The sequence below is a fragment of the Pygoscelis adeliae genome, unplaced genomic scaffold (genome assembly GCF_000699105.1).
Source record: "Pygoscelis adeliae isolate BGI_AS28 unplaced genomic scaffold, ASM69910v1 Scaffold618, whole genome shotgun sequence".
Lineage (NCBI taxonomy): Eukaryota > Metazoa > Chordata > Aves > Sphenisciformes > Spheniscidae > Pygoscelis > Pygoscelis adeliae.
The window spans coordinates 35,046-52,446 of NW_008825280.1; the positions used below are offsets into that span (position 1 = coordinate 35,046).

A 17,401-nucleotide genomic window follows, 5' to 3' on the forward strand; every position below is an offset into this window, starting at 1 on the left:
GGGCACTTTCAAGCTTTCTCTGGGTACTCTGGAGCTCCTTTAATATCTCTGATATTTTCTTGTTATCTCTGAGCCTCTTCGGCATCTCTGGGGGGTCCTTTGCTGTGTCTCTTTCTTGGCCTCTTTGACACTGCTACATTTTGTTTCCTTGGGCACTTACAGGCTTTCTTCCCTTCCTTGAGGCTACTTTATGTTGTCTGAATCTCTTTCAGACTCTCTGTTGCTTTGTTGGCTTCTGCTTGGCTCCACTGTTTGTCTGGGGATCTTTCAGACCATCTTCTACTTTCCTGGCATTTGGAGGGCTATTCTGTGATCTTTTTCTCAGTGTTTAATCAATTTTCACAGTTTCTCTGAGACTTCTCAGTGTCCTCTGGATGTCTTTCAAGCTCTCTACTACTTTGTCCTCCCTTCGACTATTCTGTATTCTCTGGGACACTTGCAAACTCCTTCCTGTATTACCAAGCTCTCAAAAACAATTTGCTGGGTTTTTTTTTTTAACCTTTCACACCTATTTCTGTTTTATTAGAGTATTGTTTTGAAGGAGGATGACAGAGGATGGGGTGGGGGGGAATCTTTCAGAGATGCAACAGCTTCAGGAGCTCTGGACTTCAACTCCACTGCAGCTGGAATAGATCTTTACGAGTCACCTTTTGGAATTTTTTTGTCCCCTTTTGGTTTTGGTGGTAGTTTGGGTTAGGAGAGAAATGAACGCAGAGAGGCACCTTTTAAAAAATCCTTTATTTTTATGTCATCCTAGTAAAAATCTTTTATATAAAGGCGAAAGTAGGTATTGCATAGAAGAAACACTGGTGCAAACATCACCTGGCGGGAATGGCATGTTATTTCTTAGTGTCTATTGTCTACTGCACAACAGATGGCTAGCCTGGTTTCAGGTTTCCCCATGCCAGCTACAGGATGAAGCTGCTCAACTCTATGGAAAGAAGTTACATCAGAATTATGTGTGCCCTATTCCGAGCTGCTCCCAAGAACCATCTGCTGGGAAAACACCCTTTTCCTCCATGCCTTTTCTATGCCTGACCAATACATTGCCCAAGAAAGACCATGAGGATCAGTTCAGCTGCCCTCTGCTTGCACCCTTCCTGTGTATGAGTTTGTATTTCATGCATACAAATGGGGGGTGGACACAGGATAGGAGAGTTGGCCTAACATAACCATAGTCCAGGAACTTAATGCATGACATATACAAGGCATCTTCTGTCATCTTGGAGACATTTATGCCATTGTTTTTATCATCTCACATGCTAGTTAGCTATGGGCACTTCTTTTGAGCGCCCTCCACCTGAGCGTCCTGTAACTAACAGCCTTGGTACCACCAGGAGGGAACAGAATTCACTGCTATCACTTTAACAGCTTTCAAGTAGAGGTTCTTCGAACAGTTCTCCTATTATGTCTCTGCTTAAGTTCTGCTGCAGCTTCCAAGCATGAAGCACAGTGAGACAGCAGGGGTGTGTGCGTGTATATATATATATACACACACACAGCACACTTAACTGTGCTTTCATGAATTAGAGATACAGAGAGGTATGCATTTATACAAATCAATATTTGTGTATATTAAAGATACTTTTACTCAGTATCAGTTTTTATTTAAAAACATGCTAAAAACTTATAGTTAAATAATCAGAGTGACATTTGGGGAAAACACACAGACAGCCACCCACCAGCAAAGCAAAAAAAGTGCATACATACATGAGCCAAAGCTCCCTTTGACCAGTTTACAGGACAGTTAGTGCCTTCTCTGACAAACTGACTGATGCAGCCTCACACTTTCCAGGGCTGTTTTTTGTTGCCTGGAAAATGGCATTATTTTTCTGCCCCTTTCAGGATGTCTGTCATCACCTGCCACATCAGAGAGTCAGCTAGAGACACAAACCAGCCCTGCTTTTGACTCCCTCCCTGTAGGTGGCTTCATAGAGATGAATACATGAAGCTCGTGTAACTATCTCACTTAATACTGTGCTTAAAATGCCAAAAGTAGTCATTAAAAAAAGATTTCAGGATCTATGCTGCTAGATCGTGAAATGGAATGAAGCATTCTAGAAAAATAAGTTTGGATGGAAGGCAAAGTAGCTGAGTTTGCAACTACACACTTCATCTCTGAGTTACTCATAAACATTTTTTATTTCCTTATTACTTTCACTAATATATTTTACCATTTTTTTTTGTACAAAAACTGACTGCAGATTAAAATTTAAGATGCGGCAGGTACCACTGTGCGACCCAAAAGGACAGAGATGATGCTCCTGCTCAGCCCTGCACCCTGCTCTTTTTGAATGCCAGAGAAAGCTAGAGAAAGCTAAGCACCTCTGCCCAAAGGGAGAATGCAGTGGAGCCATCAGATGAAAATTGTCCTGTCTTTTCTTGCAAAAATGGGAACGCATCTTAGCAACTTTGGATACAGTCTTACATGTAGCAGCAAGTACACTGGGCATCAGAGCCCCTTCTTCAACATGGAACATCCATCTCCAGTGGGGCTCACATGCTCCTGGTCCCAATTTTTGTTAGAAATGGAAGTAAAACTGGATTCAGTTTCTGTGCTTTCCCTCTGCTTCTTCCCTGACTCTTTTCAGGTGAAATAGCTGAACCCATATGGCATTGTCTGCTTCAGTGGGAAACAAGAGCCCTGTGAAACTTTGGGCATTCTGCTCATATGGGCAAGGGCCATGCTCTAAGAATAGTAACCTCCTTCTTCACTGCAACACCCAAATTCATCTCTATCTCCCACACATTCAACACTCCTTCCTGTCACACTGATTTCATAGGAACACAAAAAAATGTGTTTTCATAAGCCACACAAAACACTATTGCTGCCAGATGTACGGATGCATGCAGGACCTACAAGGAAGATAAACAGGGGACTAAAAACTCCCAGATATGAAGTGGCTCAACAGCTATTTCAGCCCACAAGGAAAAGATAGGCTGAATGACACAATGAAAATGGTATCTTTTAAGAGTTTAAAGTATAAATATTCAGACTGGACATTAAGAGAAACTTGTTTACCAGAGGAGTAGTTTGACATGGCATAGCTCTGAAAGGCACAAGATCTCCATCCTCAACAGTTTCTGAAACTCAGCCCAATAATGTCACAGTAAACTCCATCTCACATAGATGACAGTACCCCTTTGAGAGCGACACTGGATGAGGTAACCTCTGAAGGTCACTTCTGACTGCTGCTAATACGAAAAGCAGTGTTTCTTTCAGAGCTGAGTCAAGCCCTGACTGCAGTTAAATCAGAACATCCTCCAATGTCTGAGCCCTTCCGTCTTCCTTCACAAAACAGCAAAAACCTGGAACAAAGGTAAATGGGGCTGCTTGCAATGAAACAGTATTCAAACTAGAGAAATATATGTTCAAGTTTTCTAACAGGAATGTTGGTAAAAATATGCATTGCAGTGAACTCTGAACTACCCCATTGGATGGACTTGGCAATGCGTCAGCAAGAACCTATTCTGTACTGATGGTGTGACAACACATTATCTCCGAGTGCTGTTTTGGAAATTGCCCCTTTCCTGCATCATCTGGTCACCTTTAATCAAACCACCAGCTCAGGGAGACAGCTGTCATCTGCCTGAGGAAACCCCTTCAATGAAGGGCATGGCATGACAATGTTGCCATCAAATTGCCATCCCCTTCCCTCATATCCAGCAGCATGCCATGCCGTGGGCAAACTTTTTGAAACAGACAACACAATCTGTGAAGTCTGCTGCCAACTGGCCAGTAGGTCAGACTGCAATCTCTCTCCTTTGTGCGAGGGAGCAGTAACTTGCTTAGTCAGTACTTTTAGCTTTCAAAGTAGCATGACATCAAAGCAGCCAGACACTGCTTTGGGTGAGTAAAGGCATTGGAACTCTATCTCACAGGAGTAGGAAGCTCACCATCTGGTCCAATGGGAAGGCATTGCATTCCATCTGAGGAAAGAGCCTCTGATTTAAAAGGAACCACCTTTGTTGCAGTAAGGGCAGCAAGGCCCTGATAAAGGTAGACGATGCCTCCCCATGGACTTGAGAAAAGTTATGTCTTTATTTGCCAGCACCAACTGTCAACTTTGAAAAACATGTCCTCTGGAGATCGCACAGTGGTTCCCAAATTAATGTACAATAAATGTGTAAAACCAAAAACAGTAAGAAGTTATAAGCCAGGCAACTAAATTCTAAGCTATATCCATCATAATCATCATCATCATCATTATCATAATAAAAAAGTATACACCGTAAAGTACAGGAAGCTGCAAAGCAAAGCAGCTCCAATTCCTAGGACTCTCAGAGTGGCTTTTCCGAGTCTTCCAGTAAATTGGACATGAGGGTTGAAAACTTAATGGAAGACTTTGAAGAATTCTCCCTTGAAGTTGAACACACATAATTTTTGCACATATAGCATGGATTAGTAGAGCAAAACATTTTCTTAAGTTAAGAAACATTCTTAGAGCAGATCTATGATTTCGTGTAGAAAACCCATTTGGTTGGGGGGGGCTGCCCCCCTCTTTGGCAAATAAATGGCAAATGTGAAACAGATAAAAAAATGAGTCAAATAACAAGGTGTGATAATAACTGGACAAGTAACAACAAAGTAGATCGGTCAATGGGACGGATTCCCTCAGCAGGGCTAGGCTTGATACTCTGTGGTCATTCCTTTTGTTCATTTTTATGATGAGACAGAAGGGTTGATGTGATAATGTTTCAGAGGCTTTAGGCATCATATTTTTTGCCAGTCCTGTGAATCTGCTGGAAGAGTGTCATGGAGAAGGCCATGCCAAGAATCTGAAGTAAAACAAACAATAAGGGCTTCAGTACAGGGAGGCTGCCAAAACTGCACTGCTGACCTGTGTTCATGGTCAAGCTGTAGTTTTAAAAGTCATTCTACACTAGCCATATTTCTCAAGCTTCAACACTGATCAGTAAACTTGGATGTATGTTGTTCAGGCACACAGTGATGTCCAGAGATATATGCCTCAGAGCACAGATGGAGGCAAAAAGCTGTCAGGGCTCTTTGTCATACGTGCAACAATTTTTCAGAATCAGTACATACGAGTCACTCTTCCTTTTTACCCAACAACTTACGCTTGTTTAGCCAGATAACTATGACTGAAAACATCATATTCAGGTATTGTCCCCCAAAAGTACAGCAGTGATACAGGAACCCCAAAACCTTAAGAGATTATGATGATACTTCTGCATTTCTTTTTTAAAACACATTAACCTACTCAGTTCGGTGGCCATGATTTGACTCATTTTGGCAATTTTTAGAACTTGCTTCCAAAATTTAAAAAAACAGTTCCCTAAGGGACAGCATAACAAATGGCTAAACATGGGAACTCCAAAGTGGTGCTCTGAAGTCAAAATGGAGGTAAGCAAAACCCCACTGCAGCATGTCTTCTTTGCAGGACTGACTACTGACCTGCTTCCTTTTTGAGTAGATGACCTTAAATGAACTCATAAAACAAATATGACAATTTTGAAATCATGATCAAACTCAAAGTGGTTGAGTACCACTTTTCACACAGCAGAATCAAGAATGCTGACAGCAAAACAAAGCCATGTTGACAAACATCATACCAGTATTACCTGCATTATGAGGATGCACATCCCAATCGAACCAAGGACATGCTTATTCTCATCGAACCAGGTCATAACTCTCTCATAACATCCCTGAAATAATGAAAGATGAAAATTGAAATCCCAAGGTCACATTTTCTTTCACGTGCATTCCCTCTATTTTCTTACTTCCCACCCCTCCTTAAGCCTTGACCTGGGCAAAGCAAACGTTACCGTTTTCCACACTAATTCAGTGGAGTTCCGTCCACAGTCTTGGGAGTTTTCCGTACAACATCGGTCTGGGACAGTGTTTTCTCCCAGCACTGGGTACCAATCCGTAAAGTCATTCACACCACAGCATTTCATCTATGGCAAAAGTAAAGGATTAATAAATTAACTTAACTAGCATAATTTGTGAATCATGCACCACCACAAACTTTTACTTCCACTAAACCACTGTGTATTTTCAAAAGGGCTGCCACAACACTTTTGTATTTTTAAAGTGCTTTGTGCTCAGTGATCACTAAAAAAAGCAAATACTTAACAACATTTAAAAAAAAAAACAAACAAAGAAAATAAATGGTCCCATGCCCAAGCTTACGTTAGTCTTCTTGTCACAGAAACATGAGCCCAAGCACCAAAACATAAGGTAACCTGCCCACAACTGCTGAACGGCAAAAGCCTAGCTGCCAAAGCTGCAGTTCTACCTATGCAGGTTTTCCTGCTTCTCCTCTGTTTCAGATCATCTCTGCGCCTGTGATAGGCACAGAGAATCTCAGAGAGAGGTAAGCATCTTTCACCTTACGGAGTACACTTTGATCCTGGGTTTCACAGTACTCCCTGGCTGTTCAAGAGTGCAAAATCAGAAACCAAAGCTTGCATTAGCCATCTTTTAGACTTGGCATGGATGCCACAGTTAATAGACTGCAGCAGCCTTTATGGCCAAATTGTTATTTTTTTTATATTGAGAAAATATGTTACCTCTGCTTGAATGATATTCCATGCATTTTTCAGTCCAACATTATTTTCTGAATTGTATAGCTTCATACCTTCCTTCAAATCCTTCTTTGCACTCTCACTGACCTGCATCATGTAAAAAATACAGAAAGTCAATGCACTGCTGTTTAGAGGAAAGGGCCAAATGGTAGAGACTTGCCTTCTCTCACCACAAACTTAACATGGGTAGAAAAGCTCCATCATAGCTTCAAGACTCTCACAAGTCAGTGGGACCTTTCAGCACCTGCCAAGGCCTAGTCTCTCTCTCAAATTGCAAAATACTGGATTAATTCTCATGATATAGGAGACCAGCTTCCCCTCTACTAAAAGTCCATCATACAGTCATAATCTGATCCAAACTAATTGAAGAATGATCAGGCAGGCTATAATAAATGGCCAATACAAAATCAATTGAAAAAGGGCATTATTATTGTTCTCCTTGTGGGGACAGGCTTGTAGCATTTATGACTTCAAACGTGCTCTTCTTTCTTTAGAGGAGAAAGTTGGAATGCTTAATGGGAGATCTGAGATGTCCCACGTATAAATTTCAGTCTGAGCCTGGAGTCCTGGATGCAGGTAGGAATGCACCTTGGCTCTGACAGCAGGGAGCTGGCAGCAGCGAAAGGATTAACCTATGGGGTCCTGGCATAAAGGTCAACTATATTATAAGATCTGTTTTATCCTTCTTTGACATCCCATTCAAAACCAGAAGTTCACCCCAGCTCCCTGAAAGAGGCAGGCATCATAATGACAACGTGGGAAGAGATACAAATCTGGTAGGAGCTCAGTTTTAAAATCAGTCTGGACATGCTCATACTGTAAGGCTCTGTCCTGTGTTTAGCAGAGTTCTCCAGTTCCCCAAGGATTTTTTCCAGTCTTATCTATCTGACAGGCCAGCCAGCTGTGCCTACTTCACTTTGTCTCCACTAGATAGCACATTTCTACAGATGGGCTTGTCATGGTTTAACCTCAGTTGGCAACTGAGCACCACACAGCTGCTCGCTCACTCCCCCCGCCCCCCGGTGGGATGGGGGAGAGAATTGGAAGAGCATAAGTGAGAAAAACTCGTGGGCTGAGATAAAAACAGTTTAATAATTGAAATATAATAATAATAATAATAATACACAAAGCAAGTGATGCACAGTGCACTTGCTCACCACCCGCTGACTGATGCCCAGCCAGTCCCCGAGCAGCAGCCCCCCCGGCCAGCTTCCCCCAGTTTATGTACTGAGCATGACGTCACATGGTATGGAATGGTTCTTTGGCCAGTTTGGCTGTGCCCCCTCCCAGCTTCTTGTGCACCTCCAGCCTTCTCAGTTGGTAGAGCATGGGAAACTAAAAAGTCCTTGGCTAGTGAAAGCACTACCTAGCAACAACTAAAACATCAGTGCGTTATCAACTTTGTTCTCATCCTAGATCCAAAACACAGCATTGTACCAGCTACTAGGAAGGAAATCAACTCTATCCCTGGTGAAACCAGGACAGGGCTTTATGAGAAGCTGCCTCTTGATCCTTGCCAAACTCTCTGGGACTGCCCAGTCAAGTGAGACAGCTGGTGGCATCCGGAATAACCTGTGAATATCCCAGGCCTCTCTCCTCCAGTCCTGTTCAAGGGCTGGCCCTAAGAATCTAACCAGGTCTTAAGTAGGACCTCCCACAACCCAGGTCCACAATATCATCAGCTTCTTGCAGAGACATCAAACAGCTATGTTGAAGGCTATCTCAGCTTTTAGGACAAGACTAAAGGGAGGCCCTGGACCATGGTTTTATTTCAGGGGGGAAATTGTAAAGCTCAGTGGCTTCTTCTCTTCTGCTTGCCATCCTCATTACTTCCTCCTCCCCCTGCAGAAGCAGCTTACAGAAAACAGCCAAGATCTCAAGGTTAAACCTTCACCAAAGTGAAGAGCAAGGAGAATCCACATACCTCCATCAAACAAAAGCAAACTGAACCTAGTTTACATGCTAGTACAGATAATTAATCTATATTGCATATTTGCTTACCTTGTCCATATAAACAAAGAACAAAATGAGTAATATCAGCTCTGCCAGGAGAATTATCAGCAAAACGATGAAAAACTAGAACAAAGAAAAAACAGACAGTGTATACACACTTGCCAACTAGAGAACAAACCTGAGGCTGCTAGAAACTCTGAAGACTATAGGCCTTGTCTTCTAAACTTTTCCTCTACTGCCAAAAAGATGCAAGTTTGATTTCAAACTATTCAGGCATATTGATACTATATTGCCACTAAAGCTCATGTAGGTCTTACCATCAGTGAGGAAGCTCACTGTCTGGCATTCTCTAACTCTTAGGTTTTGCCCTACTGCCAGTTTGCAGGTTTCAGCAATGCTTTTGTCTTGCTTTTTTTGACTGCTGTCACAGCACGCAGCCCTGATAGTCTCTTTTCCTCATACAGACTACAGAACAGATGCTAAACCCATTACCACAAAGATCAATGTGACGTGCCTCAGGAGTGATTCCCTAGCAGGTGGACTTTAACCACATCTGGCTGCCTCTTGGAATGGTCATTATATTACTCAGCACTTCCATTCCCAACTCTCTGTAGCTGAAATCTCTCTCTGCAGGGGCATCCCAAGTGTGAGCTCCAGTAGTTTCTCCCTACTTTTCATGCCCACTAGTTGCCTTTATGTACCAGTCGACTGCCACATAGGCATGGCATCCCCCACACAGACACCGTGCGAGATGTAGTATGCAGTGCAGCAAGCTCTCCAATCGGAAACTCATGATAGTCATGATAGTATAAAAAGGCTTTTGCAGAACCTTGTAAGAATATAAACATTCTTTAAAAAAACCCAAAAATTCAGCTGGTGTTGCAGTTTGTGTGGATAAACGACATAGACCTCATTACTATTCTCTGTTTGCTTTCCTAGCTGTACAACATACAAAACGAAGCAGCAGATAGCAAAAAACAGGTGCACATTTGTCCTCCAGTTTAATGCTCTGAGGTGGTCTAAGGAATGCTCCCCAGCTGTTCCCCAAAGCCATGTAAGGGAGACTTTTACACAAGGAAAACTCACATGCTCCTTAATATCACAGCACCTGTGATTCATAAGCTGTGACTGAATTGGAAGATGTCTGCTTTGAAAGCCCTCCTCTCACAATACCTCTCTCCTTGGGGTGGGGAGAAACATGATGAAGCCTTCTGGGTTTATGCAAGAGGAGTGACCCATACTGTGTTTTCTGAGAGGGGTTCCCAACCTCTGTGCTTCAGTGCTGGACAAAGACTGCTAAGGATCAGATTTTTTTTTTTCTATTGGTAAGGCCTGGCAGAGACCTGGACTTCTTAATTTTGGGTCAGACGGTTTCCACCAACCTCTGACACAGGCCTTAGATAAGAGCAAAGTAGAAAATAGCCGTGAGAGGCTTTGAGTGGCATCCAAAAGCAGCTGTGCTTAAGATTTTTCAGTCAATCCTTCTAACAGACATTTCCAGAAGGGCTATCCAGGTTGACCCTACAGTTCATGTTTATCCATTCAGAGGTAACTGATCATAATTTGCTTTGCTATCTAATACATTGGGGGCACAGAGTAACAAGGATACATTTGCTAATACACCAATGATGTCACTGGGACCAAAGCTGTGGGATCTCATACTGCAAGCATACAGAAGATTGAAAGCCAAGGGCAATGTTACAGTGATCCACAAGACTATTTTGCACTGGTCAATTAAATAAAATAATAATAAAGCAACAGTCACTGGTCTTAGTGAAAAGAAGTATTGATGTCTTACACTCAACAGGAGGCACTTGTTTTCCTTGATAGCACCTAGGCAGCCCAGAAAGCCGGTCACCATGATGACTGTGCCAATGGCAATGACTAGGTTGGCAGCTGAAAGCGACGGAAAGCTAGGAGAAAATGTGGCGAAGTTTCCTTGAGACACTGACAGCCAGATGCCCACACCCAGCAGCCCACAGCCACATAACTGCAAAGAGATAAAACAAAAGAAAGGTTTCACCATTAAAATAAATAGCACTGTCTCCTTCCCCCCAACTCTGAAAGGAAAGAATTTCTCAAGCAAATTCTCAGGTAACTGTTCTGCAGTAATGCTCTCACTGGCTTGGTGCAGAAACAAAGTGAAACTAAATGTTTTTACCTAGACTTGGTCATGCCACCTCTACCTATACTTATAAATCTATTCAAAAGCCACTGGATGGCAAAATTCTCTTTTTAAAGACTCAGCACATGAAACCAGGGCTACCCATTGATCTCCCAAGAGCACAACCCAATGCAATTTTTCTGTAGGAAGATAAAAAACATTATTTGAAAGAATGCTCCATTGCACTTATTTCTGCAGTCATCTACAATGTCTCAGAGTATCCAGCCCCATATTTGCTCACCCTAGGGCAGGCAAGGAAGTCCTGGAGATAATTACAATCAATAGTATAATTTCAGTAAATATTTGTCACAAAATGCCCAGTCCCAGTAGCCAGGTTGGGTTTTAGTATGAGTTTTCATAGCTTTAGTGTTGTTTGCCAGTGTTCAATGTCACAAAAATCCGATTTCTAGCTTTATTATCTACAGGAAGCTCAACTTCTGCTACTCTCTGTCAGTGAGAGAACCTGAAGGAAATGCAAAGCTGCTAATAAAACGTAAAATTAACGTCACTTTGCTTCTCACTCTTAACAATACCATGTCTGGTTAAGGAAATAAGGTTTCCCATCCTAAGTCACGGGGCAGGTCTTCAGAACAATGGCCCAGTGTTGCACTACAGGGGGCCTAAAAGCTGGCCATCTTTTAGTACTTGCTCAAAATGGCTGTTATACAACTTTCCATCTGATCTGTGATCACTGCGCAGTGAAATCAGAAGTAGGAGATGCGTTTTCATTAAATCTGTGAGCTACTAAACAGTACTATTACAGTTTCCTGCCAAATCTAGCCTTTGCCAAGGTCAGAAGTGAAATTCACATCGCTTTCACTCCGAGGGGGATCAGAGTACACACACACAAACACCCCCCCCAACTCAGATTATCTTGCTCCAATTTACTTGAACCACTGCACGGGGAAAAACAAAACAGCACCTAATCATTACTCACAGAGATATCCCAAAGTTGCTGGTGCTCACCTGTCAGCAGTGAGGAACAAGCCATCTAGCAGGTTCGCCACACCCAGCCCACCCCATTGTGCTTGCTTAAACTTACAACTTTTACTCAAACTGGAAACTTAAGGTCAGAGAACAGTACCTCCACTAAAATAGGGTTCAATCCTGCCTTGTGATGAGCACTGATCTGGCATGAAGAAGTGCTACAGACTTAACTTTTTGGGCAAATATCCCCACTTCTGTCTGAGGTGATTTTACCAGCAGGGCAGATAGTTCAGGGTACAACTGGCTCCTTTTGATTTTGCTGCTTCACAGAACATGAAAGAAAAACTAGAATAGTATCTTCTTGCATTCATGTCAACTTATCTATGAGTCAGACTTACGTTTTCATAATCATATGTGTGGTTATTTTCTTCTACTTCCCCTGTGACGCTTCTGTCCCCTCTGAGCCCCCTTCCTAGTTTGGTTGAAGCTTTTGAAACTGCTTTGCATCTAGGAGATTCACCAGTTTGGTGAAGAATTGTGACCAGGAGTAGGCCTTATGCAAGATGCTCACAGGCATTCTCACCTTGCACCTAAGCATTAGCTTAGCAATCTGGAAAAAAACCCCACAACTGTCTAAAGCTCACAAGCACATGCATTGGGTAACACAGAGGAAGTTGTCAGCATTCTTGTAAGGAGGCTGGGAAGCACCTCTGCTTCCAAAACTCAACACACAGTAACTCCACAGAGTGAACTGGGGAGCTTTGCATCACTGGGTGTGGATAAATGTCACAACATCTGTTTCCTGTAACAGAGCTGGATGCAGCTGCAACATGAGTGTGTGTAGCAGGAAAAAGTCAAACAGCTAGTATCTCCAGGAAAAGACTGGTACAAAACATACACACACGCACGTGGCAGGAAAGGGCTACAGGACTTGTATTTCTTCCCCCAAATCCGTCCTCTCCAATTAATAGTCTTGAAGTGATTTCTCATTGCCTTTCATGGTATGTCAGCAAGGTCAACGTGAACTTGGAGTAGTAAAGAACTGGTAGGGTATGCAAAACGGAAGTCTCCTGATCACGTCCTGCTGCAGGACCCAGTGGACATCACCACAGGTGTAAACTGTCTGCAGTTCATGGAATTACTCACCCTATTGCTCCTACTTCAAATTTCATCCACTCTGTCCTTGAATTGCTGCAGTTTTGGTACCTCAGGCCCTCTCAGGAAACCACTCTGTGGCTCAGCTGCTTCAACTGTTAGATGAGAACTGCAGGCACTTGCTCAGACTGAGAGCTTGATGGTTCAGGAGGTTAGAAGCAGCTCTCACCACACAACATTCACTTAAGGTTTTAAATAGCATTTCTAAGCTGCCAGGGCTGTACATTGCAAATAGCTGGTGGCACTTCAATCAATGACTTCATGGCACTGCATGGATGAGACCATAAATGTTTCCAAAGAAGTTTCCACCAAAGACTGAACTTGTTCAGTGTAACTTTCCTTCAGAACCTGAATTCAGACTTTAAAGGTTATTCACAAACGTGTTCCTTGGACTTTGATACTCTATTAGGCTCAGAAATCACAGCCCTAGCTCAAGTGTTTTGAAAGAGGGCAGTGAATTCTGGAATCATCAGGCCAAAAGCAATAGATCATTGCAGATAAACAAGGTGGTGGTAAGAGCAAGATCAGGGCAAAAGGCTTACAGAGGAAGGGCAAGTAAAGGACAAAAAGGAGCACATGCAATCAATAGAAAGATCAGCCCATGAAGAGTTGCACCTCAGTATCCAACTCCCAATTATAAGGATAGTAGCAAAAGAGGTAGAAGAAAGAAGCCCTTACTAGCATCTCTTTACCATTTGAAAAAAAACAGCACAATCCTTGACAGAGATGTGGTCTAGAAAAGAAAGGTGGCTAGGAAATTACTCCAGAAGGCTCATGTTTATGTTTATTTAGACAAAGTCAGAAGCAGCTACTTGCTTAGATGAGTGAAGGGAGAGCTACCGTCAAGTGTAGGAAATCAGGGAAGTGACAGGCCCACTGGTGCTCCATGGGATGGACATGAAGACAGAAAAGGACCAAGAGCAGAAGGAGAATCAAAGCTGGAGAGCAGAAAAATGGTCAGATGGCCTCTGTCCCTCTGACACGGTCTCAGTTCAGGAGACCCTCTATATACACTTCCATACAGGAGATATAATTTCTTCACTTGTTTGTGGTAGCCACCCTAGTATTTTGGTAAACGCAGGAGCAAAACACTGCTTTTTCGCAGAAGACCAGTCACCTGCTGCACCTTCACCTTTCCACAATGCCTCTAGCAGGGGAGAAGCATTTGACACTTGATGTGAAACGTTTGCAACAAAGTTCTTGTGGATTAGCAACACACCTGTGCTGTCCCTAGGCAGACCACTGTGGAGATACAACTTGAATGCCAGGCATTGGGAGAAGAGTCCTTTAACAACGCAAAACGAAGTGGTGTGTCAGCTGAGGCAGCAGACGTCCACATTTGCTCTTTCTTCCTGCAATTCTAATGTCCCACTGAAGACAACCATGGAATAACTCCTTTCCAACTGCTGTAGTGATTGGGTTAACATGCCAAAGTGCACAATGTGATTACAGTTCCCTTCAGAGCTTTCTGACAACATACTTTAGTGCAGTACTACAATTATACCACAGTATCTGCACCGATCACGCTCTCACCATGGCTGATTCCCAGGCCCACTGGGCAAGCTAAGGCAAGTTCCCTCTTTTCACAGGCTTTTTACCTTCCAACGTAAGATTTCACCATCCCTAAATTACACTGGAAGTTCAGATTACATAAAAAACCCAGGTGATGGAGGGGCTATTAAAGACCAAGGCTGATCTATGCAAACAGGATTATCTACAGTGACTGAAGAGAGTAAATAGTCAAGTCAACTTCCAAGAGATTTGACGACATGACATCCTAAAAACTTCCACAAGGTGGCATCCCATAACAAATAGCACTAACAGTTTAAGTCGAATTTTATTTTTCTCCTCTCCAGAGCTCCTCAATTTTTGTGCTTTCTTTGTTTTTATCTCTGCCATTCTACTGAGTAGCAGTACTGTTGATGCTAAAATTTATGCTTTAAACCTTAGGTCCCAGGCCAAATGCTTTTTTCACTCATGCTTCTTAAAAAAATCCCAAATAATTACACTGACTTGGGTCTTAATTGCATACAACCATACCAACCAAAGCTAGCTAGAATTCTAGCAATAAAATAGCTTTCCCTGACACTTTGTTCTCTACCAATCTCATTTTTTATTCAATGTGAACACTGTAAAAATACTCTCACAGCTATTTATTCTCACAGGATCCACCTCTTTCTGTTTGGTACAGCTGAATCCTGGAGGGTGAAAGCAGCAAAAATATATCAAGTCATCTTACTAATTCCTTTTTCACCATATAATTAAATAATATATGCTGCTTGGTATTTAATTGCATGAGCGTGATGGCAGACATTCCTTCCCCAGGGAAATGGTTCAACAGCATAATAAATTTCACTGGATTTTTCTTCTCAAAAAATGTTGGCTCATTTCCCTCTCACGATTAGAAATTATCATCCTCCAGGCAACTATCAAATCTCTCCTTCCCCTGGTGTTTATGCCATGAAGGTAACTGCAGAACACTGTCATGAAGTCAGTCATATACACGGATACACACACTCTTACTTATAGGGTAATTTAGTCAAGCTATGGCACACATATTTTGAGCTTGAAAGCAAACAAAAGGAACACCAACTTTCCTCACAGTTTCTCCCTCACTTTGCTATTTCACTATCAAAGCCTGGATTCTCTTCAGTACCTCAACATCTATCTGTCATCATCACTGTGCCCAGAAAACATACAGAATTCTAGTAAACATTAAAGAGAGTCTCAAATGCTTCAAGAGAAATTAGAACTCCAGATAAACCCAGAGAGAGAGAAACCCAAAAGCAAGTCTTTCCCTGACAAGTGCTATCATCAGAGTGGGAAAGGGGCTCTTCTATTTTATTCTGGATTTTTGAGCATTGTGTGAACTAATACAACAATACAAACTTTGACAATAGAGCATCATATCCAGATTTAGTTGCCTTAACCTAAAGAAGATATAGTAAGAGTTTACAACATCTAGGGAAGGACAACACAGATGGTCAGAGGTATGCCAAGACTGACATATTTTGTGAGAAGGAGATTGTGCACAGGATTATCTAGCCTGGGAGGAATTATTAGACAGGATGTGAATGAAATATTCACAACTCTAGAGATCAGTCTGAAAACCAAACAGGCTGTCTCTTTTACCTTTTCCAATAATAGGAACAAGGGGAATATTAGCAAGCATTATATAGTGTATTTTGCTTCACATAACTGAGAAGTAAATTGATAAATTATGCCATAGGTGATTACAAGAATCAAGTATTGTGGCCACAATTGTCAGTAAGGGCTAGATAATTTTATTTACTAGTAACAGCATTTGTAGTTTGTTAGCACATACACAAATAATGACATTTCATGCTTCTCAGAGTAAGATAATGCATGCAGAATCCAGCAAAACTACCAAGCAGCAAACAAGTTGGGGTAAAGAAGGGGTAGGATATGCCATTCTGGTAAAGTTTATTATAGAATAATATTGATTGATAGACTTACCCTTGAAGTAAGTCATTGAACAGCATCAGGAAACAGGAATCTGAGAAGGAAGGCACTACCGAGAGGAACAGGGATGAGGCCATACTCTTGTTGACTTTTGCCATCATTCCATCCCATGCACACAACGTGTGATGGAAAAGCTGCACAACTAGGTGCAGCTAGGTGTGAGAGAGAAAGAGTGGAGGGAAGGTTTATTCTTGACATCAGACTTTCTACTGCTGGATAAACACCAGGGGAGCTCTTAACAGACTTGGAATAGAAGAGAGACATATAGAAAACCGAACCGCTAGGGACAAAAAGAAGCAACAAGTGTCTCAGTTTGTACCTCCTCTTGGAATAACATGCCCTGGGCCATCTGTAGCCCAGCTACAGAGAACAGAAAGCTCCTCACCTCCCTCTGTCCTGTGTTAAAACAGGCGATCTTGCTTGAAGCAAAGATGATAGAATGAAAAACACATGGAACAGCTTAAATATGGCCCCCATAAAAATGGCCAAAAGCACAGGAGGTTTGTTACAAGGAATTACTAACAGCATGACTGTGAAAATAAGTGTCAATGCTGGGAACTGATTTCAGGACAACTGCAGTGACAAAAAGACACTCTGAATTAGGCTTTGACGGGCCTCTATTTAAACAGTAAGTCAACAGGGAGATGACCTGCACCGACAGGACAAGCATGAAGAAGCCATGTGGACAAGCAGAATGCACAGAAAGGTTTTTCAGTGTCCAGGTGGCTTTTAAAACCCTCCCTTTTGTTGGGGTCAGCAGCACTTTGGAAAAGCTGCCGATAATATTTTCCCCCTGTTTGGTAAGTCCTACATGATAAAAGTTACCTATCTTAGCTCTTCTTTTCAAGATAGAGAGATTTTTCCACCATTTCTCCAAACTGACTCTCAGACCAGTCAGTGTGCAGAGGAGATAAGGAAGAGAATGGCCCTTATGAAGCAGCACAGTTTTCTCACTCTCTCCTTGTTTTTTGGTTTTTTTTTCTTCATTTTCCCCTCTCCTTCATTTATGGTATCTTAATGAGCTCACAGGTTTCCTGTGGAATCAAGAAGCAGCACATCTGGAAAACAGTTTGAAAGGCTGTTCCTTCCCAGCATGCAGGAATTTTTAAAGAAAACTTATATGAGACAAAGATGGATATCATCTTCTTTAGCAGCTGGGAACCTGATTGA

At 42.2% G+C, this 17,401-nt stretch overlaps 1 protein-coding gene across 2 annotated transcripts in view; it reads right to left on the minus strand.

The window, feature by feature from the left end:
- Positions 1-720: 720 nt before the first annotated feature.
- Positions 721-17,401, minus strand: part of TSPAN9 (tetraspanin 9) — a 190,389-nt gene continuing 173,708 nt past the window's right edge. For both annotated transcript variants that reach the window (XM_009329865.1, XM_009329864.1), the window contains 6 exons: positions 10,301-10,492; positions 8,551-8,625; positions 6,535-6,636; positions 5,788-5,919; positions 5,584-5,667; positions 721-4,779 (listed from right to left, as the gene is read on the minus strand). In XM_009329865.1, the coding sequence (XP_009328140.1) occupies positions 4,708-4,779; positions 5,584-5,667; positions 5,788-5,919; positions 6,535-6,636; positions 8,551-8,625; positions 10,301-10,492 (657 nt within the window). In that variant the 3' untranslated portion in view covers positions 721-4,707. The remainder of the gene's footprint in view (positions 4,780-5,583; positions 5,668-5,787; positions 5,920-6,534; positions 6,637-8,550; positions 8,626-10,300; positions 10,493-17,401) is intronic.